The sequence below is a fragment of the Heteronotia binoei genome, chromosome 4, assembly GCF_032191835.1.
Source record: "Heteronotia binoei isolate CCM8104 ecotype False Entrance Well chromosome 4, APGP_CSIRO_Hbin_v1, whole genome shotgun sequence".
NCBI classification, from domain to species: Eukaryota; Metazoa; Chordata; class Lepidosauria; order Squamata; family Gekkonidae; genus Heteronotia; species Heteronotia binoei.
Window position 1 is genome coordinate 91601912 of NC_083226.1, and position 12550 is coordinate 91614461.

General features: G+C 39.6%; 1 protein-coding gene across 4 annotated transcripts in view; it reads left to right on the top strand.

Moving 5' to 3' along the window:
* Positions 1-11545, top strand: part of ZNF608 (zinc finger protein 608) — a 289656-nt gene extending 278111 nt beyond the window's left edge. For 3 of the 4 annotated variants that reach the window (XM_060235528.1, XM_060235524.1, XM_060235525.1), the window contains 5 exons: positions 5132-5549; positions 6052-6224; positions 7394-7547; positions 9791-9872; positions 10573-11545. In XM_060235528.1, coding sequence (XP_060091511.1) covers positions 5132-5549; positions 6052-6224; positions 7394-7547; positions 9791-9872; positions 10573-10579 — 834 coding nt within the window. In that variant the 3' untranslated portion in view covers positions 10580-11545. Of the gene's footprint in view, positions 1-5131; positions 5550-6051; positions 6225-7393; positions 7548-9790; positions 9877-10572 lie in introns of those variants that run through there. The other variant, XM_060235526.1, reaches the window with a different exon arrangement.
* The last annotated feature ends 1005 nt before the right edge of the window (positions 11546-12550 follow it).

The following is a 12550-nucleotide window of genomic DNA, read 5'->3' on the forward strand; positions in this document are numbered from 1 at the left end:
GTGAATGATCATTTTTTGCATCATTGTACATAAGATATCAAGATGGCATAAGTTAAACTGAGTTTTGATATAATCCATGTAAGCATCCATTATAAAGGACTTAGGACTGTTTTTAGCATAACTTTGTACAGACACACAACTTCAAACCTGTGCCTTTAAAACAAAGAGTTCTACCTGTCTGCTTTATTGCAGAAAAGGAAGGGAAACATATAGCTATTCTTAATAATATTGTTATCCCTTGTAAATAAAATGACCACACATTCTGTAAGTAAGCCGCCTTTTTACTTTCTGCATGGTACAATCCTAGCAACTTGGTTTTGTTCTGTATTTAGGATGATATTGTTGTACTGCCCAGAAATCTAGGTATTAGATCCAGACTACATTTTCTATGAATGGAAATTTCCACCAATTCGCCTTTTTTGCTATAGCTCCCCAATTTGCCTCTCATGCTTTTCCTAAGACTCCTCTGTCTCCTAGGAGCAGTATCAAGGGGATATCATTGGACTTCAGTGAGAGGGGACAGCAGGAATATTCTGTTCCACTGACAAGTGTGTTGCATGAAAGGAAAATTTAATCTGGATCCAGACCTTCATTTTAGGGTTGCCAGCTAAATGCTGGCAAGTAAATGTTGGTGGCCACCGGAGCCTCTGTTAAGCAGGGATTAATTCATTGTGTGACATGTAGTGTTCCCTCTAAACGGAGTTAGTGTGAGCTACCTCACAATTTTTTAGCCTCCAGCTTACACATTTTTGTCTCAGCTCAGAAAAAATGGCCCTAATTTATGCAGTAGCTCACAACTTTAATTCCAGTAGCTCACAAAGCAGAATTTTTGCTCACAAGACTCCACAGCTTAGAGGGAACATGACACTGTGATATCACTTCTGGTTATATCTAGAAGTGATATCATGATGCTCTACAAAGTCACTTCATGATGCTCTAGAAGTTCACTTCAGAATGGTTAGTGGTGATATACATTTTAAAGCAGAGATCCATAATTCAGCAGTAGTGATGTTGATAACAATTGTTTTTTTTAAAACTTAAATTTTATTTATTCCATACATACATAACATACAATATAATTTCCCGATAACAATACATATCGTCTCACACCCACACCAACCACCCATCCAAACAAGGAGTTTATAGGGCATTGCTACTATACAATTTCATTTTCTCATAACAATTCCTATGCTTTTTGCCCAAACATAAATTGGTTCCCATACTTTTAAACATTCTTGCATATTTCCATCTCTTAACCTTGTAGTCAATGTATCCATTTCTGCAGCTTCAAATAACTTTAATAAAAATTCTTCTCTGTCAGGTATTTTGGAGACTTTCCAATACTTCGCGTACAGAATTCTAGCAACCATAATTATATGGAGTAATAATTTTTCTCTGTTTTTGGGGATACTTCGTTTGCACACACTCAATAAATACAGTTCCGGTGAATGTTGAAACCTTATTTTTAATTTTTTTGGCTCCAGATATTAATCTGGGTCCAAAATTTTTTGGCATGATCACACTGCCACCATATATAATATAGCGTTCCCTTAGCTTTCCTACAGGGGGGCGGGGGTGGGTGGGCTCCCTCTGGGTATCCTACCCCCCCCAGGGAAAGTGTATGCGCAATACATAGCCTCTCCTCTCCCGGTGTAGTGAACGCCGCGTGGTCACTGTCTGGCTATGCCTGGCAGATGGTCACTGCAATGGCCTCTCCTGCATTACTGCATCCGTAGCAACACCTTCTCGCTGGTCCCCCCCCCCATTTTTCACAGAGTTTGCTACGTCATGGTGCGACCGAATTGTCCGGCGGTATAACCGGATGGGCAGGCTGGGCCCACCAACCTCGCCAGCCTAAGAGAAGGAAAACTCTAACATCAAACCCGGGCAGATAGAGCTCGTTAATGTAACACCTACCACCTGGAGGACTCGCTGCCGGCGTCCCGGCTTACTGGGCCATGGCAGATGACCCCCAGGTGAAAGGGTGGAGCCAGTACCGCACACACTGTGCTTCACCTAAAAAATTCCTCTGCGCAAGCCTGAAGGGCATATCCACATACACAACCCACAACGCATCAAGTCCTGCAGCGATGGGCAAGGGGCGAAACGGCAGGTGGAAGGTGCCACTGGAAGCCGCAGTCCCGATCCTGCATGTAGGCGGTTCAGGGTATTGGTCGCCTGATGCTAACCCGGAGACGAAAGCATTTTTCGGCAGCACCCTGAACGACCAAGCAGCCTTATCTAGGGACAGCACTGCTTGCTCCACACGGAGAGGGGCCTAGAAAAGGTGGCCTAAACAAAGCTTGTCTCCTCCACCCCAGTTGGCTAGCCGCGGTCAACGGGCATCCTTACTTGCGGTCAATTGAGGAAGAATCGCACTGCTACAGCACCAACCCTAAATCAGACTTTTCCCTGCAGCCACTGTGGCCGGACCTGCCTGTCCCGCATTGGTCTTGTCAGCCACCAGCGAGCCTGCAGCAGACGTGGACTATTGCACCCTTCTTAAATCTTCGTTCGCGAAGCCAAGCTGAGAGAGAGAGAGAGCTTTCCTACATTTCCAAAACTTGTTTGAGTAACTTGGATATATTTTAGGCAGTCTTTCTGGCCAAAGATACCAACAGTATACCGTTTTATATACATTTTCCTTAAAGACCGATGATTTTGTCAACTTTGCATTTTGTTTCCAAATTTTTTCCCATTCCGCCAAATCAATAGTAAATCCAAAATCTTCTAACCATTTTATCCAACTTTCTTTCACAGTTTCATCTTGCATTTTAATCCGTAGTTGCCAGTTATAAATTTTTGAAATCAATTTCTGAGTATCTCGAATTATAATATCAAATTCATTTGGGTTTTTGGAAAAACCTCCTTTATCAGATTGGTATCTTGACTTTACCTGACATCTAATCTACCAGTCCAATTTTTCAGTATCATCCAATTTCAACTTGTTCTCATTATCCAGCAAAAGGGCATAATTATAATTATTTTCCCAATCATATAAATTTGGATGCATGGAAGCCTCTACAGGAGATAACCAAAGTGGTGTATAAGAATAAAACATATTTTTAATTTCCATCCACACTCTATATATCGACCTCCTTATTTCATGTCTCAAAAAATTGTTATTTCTCGAGGGCACCTGATACCAAATATATGCATGCCAACCTTTTGCTAATCCTGCACCTTCAAGTATTAACAGCCTTTTATTCTCCAATACTAGCCAATCTTTTGCCCAAACCAAACAGCACGCTTTATAATATAGCCTCGATTCAGGTAATGCAAACCCTCCTCTTAATTTGCTGTCCTGCAGCACTTTTAATTTTATCCTCGGTTTCTTGTTCTGCCAAATAAATGCCATAACCATTTTATTAAGCTGTTGAAAAAATACCTTCGGTAATATAATTGGGACCATCTAAAACAAAAATAAAACTCTAGGTAGTATATTCATCTTAATTGTGGCAACTCTCCCCAAAAGTGAAATTTGCAGGTCTTTCCATCTATCTAAATCTATTCGAATTTCTTTTACAATTTTTTCATAATTATCTCGATATAAAGTCTTCAAATTATTCTTCAAATAATTGCCTAAATACTTTGTTGGGTTTTTTTCATAATTGAACCCAGATTTCATTTCTAATTGAGCAATTTGTTCCTTAGTCATATTTTTGGTCAAAAATTTGGTTTTATGTACATTAACTTTAAAGCCCAGATACTTCTCCATATTGTTTTAATCTTCCCTTCAAATGCTCGATTGAAGAGTTAGGATCTTCTAATATAAATAACAAGTCGTCTGCAAAGGCTTGAATTTTAAACTCTTCATTCTTAATTTTTGCACCCCTGATTTCAACATCCTCTCTTATCTTCTCTGTCAAAAATTCTAAAGTTAAGACAAAAAGTAATGGAGACAAAGGGCATCCTTGTCTGGTGCCCTGTTCTATATCTATCAAATCAGTGGTTTGGATCTATCAATCCATTAAAATTTATTTTCGCACTTTGCTTGGTATAAATAGCTCCTACAAATCTTCTAAAGGTTTCTCCACAGCCAATAGCGGTTAATGATTTTGTAATAAATTTCCAGTTGACAATGGCACTGAGAACCAGTTTGGTGTAGTGGTTAAGAGCATGAACTCCTCCATATTCTTCTTCTCCTCTTCCTCCTCCTCCTCTGATGCTACATTTGACTATATTACTAAATAACCAGCATATTTAGGATGATGTTGAAAAGGTTGCTGGATGCAGGGCATATTTAAATATTTGCTCCAAGTTTGGGAGTCTCCAAGGATCTTTCAGCATGCTGTCAAGGCCACTGCATACCCACTACCTCTGTGTCCTCTTCTCATGATCCTCAAATCTTCCCATCTTCAATATCAAATGAAATAAACTGATAAATGTTTGAGAACTCACACACATAATTAAGGAATAAACTTAAGGTGAAAACTGAGAAGGTTGTTTACTTTCATGCAAATCTTCCCTTTTTGGAAGTCTGAGTAGCTCAGAGGTCAGAATTATAAGTTGTAAATAACTAAGGTGCTGATTCTGATGAAATAAAATTAATTTATTAGAACAATTTTCAAGAATGATCAAGGTCTTAATTTTGTCTTAATTCACTGTAATTTGCTATGACATTAGCAACTTGATCCTATGCTTGGTTTAGTCAGAAGCAATTCCTATTTGAGTTCAGTGGGGCTTCCTCCAAATAAGTATGCATAAGATCACAGCTTTACAGTTTGTGTTACACACTGGAAAAAAATCAGTGTTATAGTACTTGGTTGAATACCCACATTCCTATTCCTTTCTTAACTTGTAAAGTTGATCATTTTATGAGATTTGCTTTGTGCTGTTACTGCATATATTACAATTATTTCCCAAATTTCAATTTTCCCCCCTGGATCAAGGGACAAAAAAAGACACATCTCTCCCCCCCCCCCCACATCCCTTTTTAGCTACAAAATTTGTGGAAATTATACACCTCTACCATAGCCCAAACGTTTACACTTTCCTGATTTGCATAAGCATTTTTCAGTATGTAATATACGAACAAGCAAAGCAAACAGTATAAAAGGACACTAAGATGCAAATGTAAATTTGAAGAAAATTGAGGATATGTTTATTTGTTTCCCCTCTCACATATCAGGACTCAGATACAAGAACGTGGCATCATTATGTATATCAGCCAAAATATCTTGATCAACAAAAGACAGAGGAACTGGAACGTGAAAAGAAGTTAAAAGAAGAGAGCCCCAGAAAAACACCTAATAAGGAAGCCTCCTTCTCTAATCTTCCTGTCTCATTAAACAGCATTAAAGAGGAGCCTAAGGAGGCCAAGCGTTCTGATTCCCAGTCACTAGAGGAGAACAAGATAAAAAATGATGATCGAAAGACTCCTGTAAATTGGAAAGAGTCCCGGGGAGCTAGAGTGGCTGTCTCCTCTCCAATGACTCAGCATCAGTCATATATACAGTACTTGCATGCTTATCCTTACCCACAAATGTATGATCCCAATCATCCTGCATACCGAGCTGTGTCTCCTGTCCTCATGCACAGCTATCCAGGTGGGTACTGAGTACAGCTAGACATATGTAAACATTGCAGTAGCCCATGTATTTTTGCACTGCCTGTTAGCAGTAAAGAAAAATTAGAAGCTTCACATTGACATTTGTTTTGCAGAGTTCTAGGAATGAAGTAGATTTAACACAAGCTGTTTCTTTTTATGAACTGTCAGCATTCCCAGATATAGTTTCCACAACCAGTGACATTCTGCTGTGGCCATTACACTGACAGATAGTTTATTGCCTATAAAAATATTCTAAGCACTTACTGTCAGAACCATTATAGTTACTATTCCTTTCACTTAAGAGGACCTATAAATGTTTGAAATGGTTGTAAGCTTAATCCTCTTTATAACCACATTCATTCGATTGAATTATCTTGGGAGGGGTGGCAAATCTCATGTAAAAAACTTCTTCTAATCACATGACTTAAATTTGGTGTGTTTGGACTCTCCAACTTCCATGTAAACTCTAATGTGATTTGGCATTTATTGTTCATCTGCAGGGGCCTATCTCTCACCAGGGTTTCATTATCCTGTTTATGGGAAGATGTCAGGGAGAGAAGAGGTGGAGAAAGTCAACACCAGCCCTAGCATCAATGTAAAATCAACCACTGAATCAAAAGCACTGGATTTGTTGCAACAGCATGCCAACCAATACCGCAGCAAGTCTCCTGCTGTAAGATACCTTCTCTTAATTACTACAAAATTGCATTCATTCAGAAAGATAGGCATTGGGGACAGGAAGACTGGAGGAAAGCCACAGGAAGTGTTCTACTTATATGTAATGGAAATGGTCATGTTCCTCCTTAGTCTGCCAAGCTTCTCCAAATATCCCCCCCCCCCCATGGCTTCCTTTTCACCACCTCAGCTATTGCTGCTTACTGTAGTTACCAGTCTGTGATAAAGTATGCACAGTATCATAAAGGAATCTATCACAGAGGATAGAAGGGAGTAGAGATTTGGATGTCAGCAACTACCCTGAGACAAGGGTCCTAGGCCAGGTTTATCAGGGGTTGGCACAGGGAAACAGACAATTGAAGAATCAAGTTTGTTGTCTTCCTGTTACACATCTGAATTGATTAACATGTTGAATGGGGTTTTCGGTAGATTTCAATGGGTATTTATAGATACAGAGACTCCAGACATCGCTATACTATAATAAAATATTACTTTGTGACTTAAAATGAAAGGAAAAGCTAGACTGCGTCACTGATTTATGTTGCTATATAGCTGGCAAGGAGACATAGGTTTTAAATTTTAATTTCTGTGGATGAATTAGATACTCTGTTTTATTGTATAAACAAAGTGTGGCATGCACACAGGCATATATTGAGCAAAAAGAGAATTGGGTAAGTCCTTTAGCCAAGTTTTTTGCACTTTCCCTGTCAGAATATAAAATAGTTTTGTGGTTTTGAATAAGTCAGAACGCATTTTAATTGCTGAAACAAAAGCCACTTACCCTAACCTTCCATTAAAATGGATTTTCTGCTTCTCAGGCCAACTCAGTGCTGGTTTTGTTCCCAGCTCAAAGTAGAATGGCATTGGAAACAAGTTGGCTCACAGTGCCAGAGGTTCAACTTAGACTTGCTAAGCAGAATGTTCAGTAACTGAGGTCCAAAGAATTGATGGGGAAAGAGAGGGTGTGAAGCTCTTATGTCATACCAACGAATCCCCTGATGTCATGCTACGAAGAGCAGCACCACACCTAGTGAGAAATGGTATCTTCTTCAAGATAGAAAGCAACCTGAATGATGATTGCAAACAACCTCAGTCTCATGTGTATTTGATTGTGATCTTCTGCACACTGAAATTATGTTGACTGTTTTAATACTTTTTTATTGCCAGCCTGTGGAAAAATCTACAGCTGAGCGTGAGAGGGAAGCAGAAAGGGAGCGTGATCGGCATTCCCCTTTTAGCCAGCGGCATCTTCATACACATCACCACACTCATGTTGGAATGGGCTACCCACTAATTCCGGGCCAATATGACCCATTTCAAGGTAAGTCAGCTATAGAATTATTGAAGTGTTGGATTTATTTGTTTGTTTGATTTTTATTATTTCTTGAAGGCTCAGGGCAGATTACAGTAATAAAACAACAATTGCATGTATAAACACATAATATTTAATAAAACCAGGCACTGGCTATTAATAAATAATCAGTAAAATATAAAGAAGTGTATGGGTGAATGAGTTCCAAAAGGGCAACAGAACAAGATCAAAGCGCTCCCTGAACCAGACTTAATTCCAAGTCTTGTGTAAGCTCGGAAAGTCCCATGGGGTCAAACCTTGTCTGGCAAGACATTCCACCAACATAGCATGGGACCAAGGTGGAAAAGGCCCTTTTCCTGGTGGTAGCCTTTCGGGGGCCTGTCATCACCACCAAGTTGTGCATAGTTTTTAACTTGATAAATGTTTTATGGTTTTATATGTTTTATGGAATTGACTGTTTTTATGATACTGTAAGCCGCCCTGAGTCCGCTTGCGGAAAGGGCGGGATATAAATGTAAAGTAATAAATAAATAAATAAATATACCAGGGATTATAGTGAGAGATCCAGTCCCTCAGATATGACAGTCCCAGACCATTTAGGGTTTTAAAGGTGGGTAACAGCACCTTGAACATGATCTGGAAATAGATAAGCAGCCAGCGTAGCTGTCACAGTACAGGATGGATATATGCATCTCAGGTTACTCCAACCAGCAATATGGCATTCTCAATATTTATGAACATGATATTAAGAATAATTCATATCTCAGTGCCAGAACAGAACATTTTTGCCAGTTCTTTAATGCTTGCATAGTACTTTTTTAAAAAAATAATAGATTACTGTCAGTTTTGCTTGAAGTATTAGATTGTTGGACATGTTCACATTATCCCTGGCCCAAAGGACGTCCAGATTGCCTTGACCAGGGCCTGGGCTTTTTCAGCCCTAGCCCCAACCTGGTGGAATCAGCCAGTGGAGGTTCGGGCCCTCCAGGATTTGTTACCATTCCGGAGGGCCTGTAAGACGGAGCTGTTCCATCGGGCTTATTGCTGAGGCAGCCGGGCGTCCTATCATTTAAATGGGCCCCCCTGCACCGACTGCATTGTACTGATTTTTTTGAATCCAAGATAGCTGGGATTTGAACATCTAGGTTGGGACAAGCAAGCTGAATTGATCTGTTAATACCATCTTTGCAGCCCTACCTAATTGTGAGTTATGACATAATTGTTTTAATTTTAAACTGTTTTAATTGTTTTAAATTGATTTGATTGTTTCAACATGTTGGAAGCCGCCCTGAGCCCACTATGGGAAAGGGTGGCCTATAAATCTTTGAAAATAAATAAATAAAATTATAATATGGGTAGGAATTATATGCTATGCAAATTCATAGTAAATTGGTGAGAAACTGAGGTGATTTTTTAGAAAGAAAAGCACTTTGCATAATTTACCTTGTACAAACAGTACTAAAAATATGAAGTGATTTAAAAAAAAAAACTTGGAACAAAGATTTATGTGTAAAAAAGGAGATTCAGTGAATCCTAAAATCCTTACAGCTATAGACTCTGCAAACATCTACTCAGTAAAATGCAGTGAAAGCCTTATTCTCTGACCCTATGTTCTGCTAATCTGAAAAACAGATTTTACTCATCTGTAGCAAAGGGATGCTAAACAGTTTGGCTTAAATGGCATTAATTCGTTATGTTCATTCAAGACCTTAACAGCTACTTTCTTGCGTAGCAGTCTTGACTGTTTCAAATGCAATTCAGTGGCTCCATATGCCTTATGGGATACATTATGTGCATTCAAAAGGGAAAATATTAAAATGATAGCTATTATGAAAGTATTCTATTCTGAGTTGCTACCACATCGTTGCTGTAACTCGCTGTGACTTCTGATTCTTGTTGTTTCCTGGTGCCTATTATTTCTATAGAGCTTCCTATTCAAGAATTCATACAAGCCATTTAGCACCATGCAGTGCGGTACTTGGAAAAGAATACAATAAGGCGGAATGCCATCTTCCCCGTATAAAATGCCTATTAGAAAAAATCTTAAGAAGGCATGCTGGTTAGAGCAGGCAGGCCAGTTTTTCTCCTGCTTGCCTGCAATAATTATGTATGCCTTTCACACAAAGTGCGGCAGTGCTGATGTGATTCATGTCTTGTTAAAACTGAGGGCTGCAGCTATTGTCGACTTTCTGGAGTGCCAGCAAACTGAGAAAATGCATCCATTTAGATATATTGTTTCACCTTTCCTCCAGGGCTGACCTCTGCTGCCCTTGTTGCCACTCAGCAGGTGGCTGCTCAAGCATCTGCATCTGGTATGTTTCCTGCACAAAGAAGGTAAATATCCTGTAAACCTTAAATTATACTCATGCAGACAACTTAATAGGGAGGAGAAGAAGCAAATTGCAGGTTTTAAGAGTAGAGGGCTGCATAGACTTCAGTCTTTATAGGTTAGCTGCTTTGTTCAGTTAATAGCAAAATTATTCTCTCCAGGATAAAGTGTGCTTCCCCCCCCCCCCTTGGAGCTGTTACCATAGCACAGATAATTAATCACCAAAGCAAACCATTGTCTCCTGAAATATTTGTACATATCTTACCCATCATGTCAAAGCAAGTCATTTAGAACTCCATAGATTGGGGTGGGGGTGAGGGACAGGATCTGCTGTTTTTGAAGTCAGTTTATTTTGCCTTATAGATACATATATGCCCTCATGTCTTGATTCACTTATAAGAAACAAAGTATTAGTGGAAAATTAGGGAGCACTTGAATTTACATAATCTGTGATATTTATTTCTTCGTAAATAATTTAACTGCTTTTAAATAGGATTACTTTCCACCCTTTTGAAGGAAATGGAAACCTTATAGATAATTAAATGCAAGCTAGCATTGCAGTTTATAATAACAAAGACCTTGTAGCATTGCTGTAGCATAACTTTTGATTTTATTTCATTTTTGCTGATCGATGATTTAAAAGATTGAAAGGAACATTGCTCTAAAATCTGATCCTTCTCCCCCCCCCCCCAATTTATTTTTCAGAGAATGATGATTTTGGAAATGTACATTGTCATGTGACCGGATCACATGGGGAAAGCGCTTTATTACAGACATCAGTTCCATGGTGTTAATTTGAAATGCCTTAATGGCAGGCAAAAACAAGTCATTTCATTTTTGTAAATTGCAGATTTTTATCACAGAGTTAAAAATGTTGCTGTATTTAGACTTCTGTTTTATATATATATATATATATGCTTATATATATAAATATAAATATATATATAGATATTCTTTACTTTTTTGTATCAGTAATCAGGCTCGCACACAGGGTCTGCTGCTAAGTTGTAAACCACAATGAAAAAAGTGTACTTGTCTTGTTTAGAAAGTGTTAACCACAGAAGGTCATTTCTTTTCCTTTTCCTTTTTTGAATTGTAAATAACTAATGTTATGTATCTGTGTGCCTGAACCTTGTATACCATTCTAATATTGCCCACAACCCTCAATAGAGGCTAACTGTGATAACGACGATGACACTTTGGTACAATTTCGATGTCTTTTTGGTGGCTCTTATTAAGATGCATCAGTGTAAAATGTTACTGTATTAATCGTTTCATTGTAATTGTGTATTGTGAAGAATATACATTTGGAAGGCGTGGGGTTGCCAGTACCACAAAAACTGTGTTGTACATAATGTATAGATTTTAAATGGGGAAATAATGAGCATTTGTGAATAATAAAATGTCCTTTTTATAATCTTGAATGGCAAATAACCCAATAGCCTGCATACCAGAAGACGTCTGTGATTGTTCTATTACTTGAATAGTCCTGCAGTCTTTTTTTTAATGTTTACAATTATCCTGTTTTAGAAGAGAGACTTTAATGCCATTGCCTGGTTACTTGTTTTATGCTGTAATCTAGTTTATTTTATGTAAAATGTATATTGAATGCTTTCATTTTTATACCTGCCTTAAATAATTTGGCAATCAGAATTAAAAAAAAAATGCTGTTTTTGTACTTTTCGGTGTCAAGTGGTTGCTTTAGATAAAACTAAGTACTAGGCATGTACTAATGTACATGACATCCATTAGAATAAGGACTTTGAAGAACAAGGAAAAGTATGAGCCCTGCTGTTCCCTTTCCCTCCATCACACAGTATTAAACTAGCAATTGTCATGTATCCACACCCTTCTCAGGAACCCTAGAAGTTCTAATTCTATGAAGCAGCCACTAGAAGTCATTAAACTTTTCAGAAAGCAGCCATATGTGTTATTCCAGAGTTCCTTGAGGAAGCATGATAATTAATAATAGTAATTAATAATAATCCAGACAAATTAAAAGTGTCTGTGGTTACACTACTTCTGGAAAAAAACCCCTCCAAATACTGTTGAGTCCAGAATTTTCTATTTCTGGGAATGGTAATTGAGAGAGTAGTGGTAGAATCTTCTAGAGGCAGGGTTGCGACCCGGCACCGAGCCACAGAGCCCTCAACGCTGGTCCGTGGGGCCTCCAGTCCTCTGGCCTTCCCTCCCCCGGGTCGCACACCTCTGTGCCGTCTTCTTCCTCCCTTCTCCACCTCAGGCAGGTCAGTTTCATGCTGCACTGAAGGGAGCCCTTCCTCCCTCGCCCCGCCCGACGGCCCAATCGCTCTAAAATCGGCATTGAGCTCATTCCACGCTGGGCCAAGCCGGCGGCAGCTCAAACAGACTGCGGCCAAAAAGGGTGCGTGGCTCCTCCCTCCCTGGCACTTCCTTCCCATCCAGGAAGTGTCAGGGAGGGAGGGGGGAGGAGCCACACACTCTTTTTAGCCGCAGTCTGTTTGAGCTGCTGCCAGCTTGGCCCAGCGTGGAATGAGCTCTGCACCGATTTCCGAGCGATTGGGCCGTTGGGTGGGTCGTGGGGGGAGGAAGGGCTTTGTGCAGCATGAAACTGACCTCCCTGAGGTGGGGAAGGGAGGGAGAAAGAAGCGTGGAGGCGTGCAACCCAGGGGGAGGGGCATAATGCAGGGGGAGGGGCGGCCAA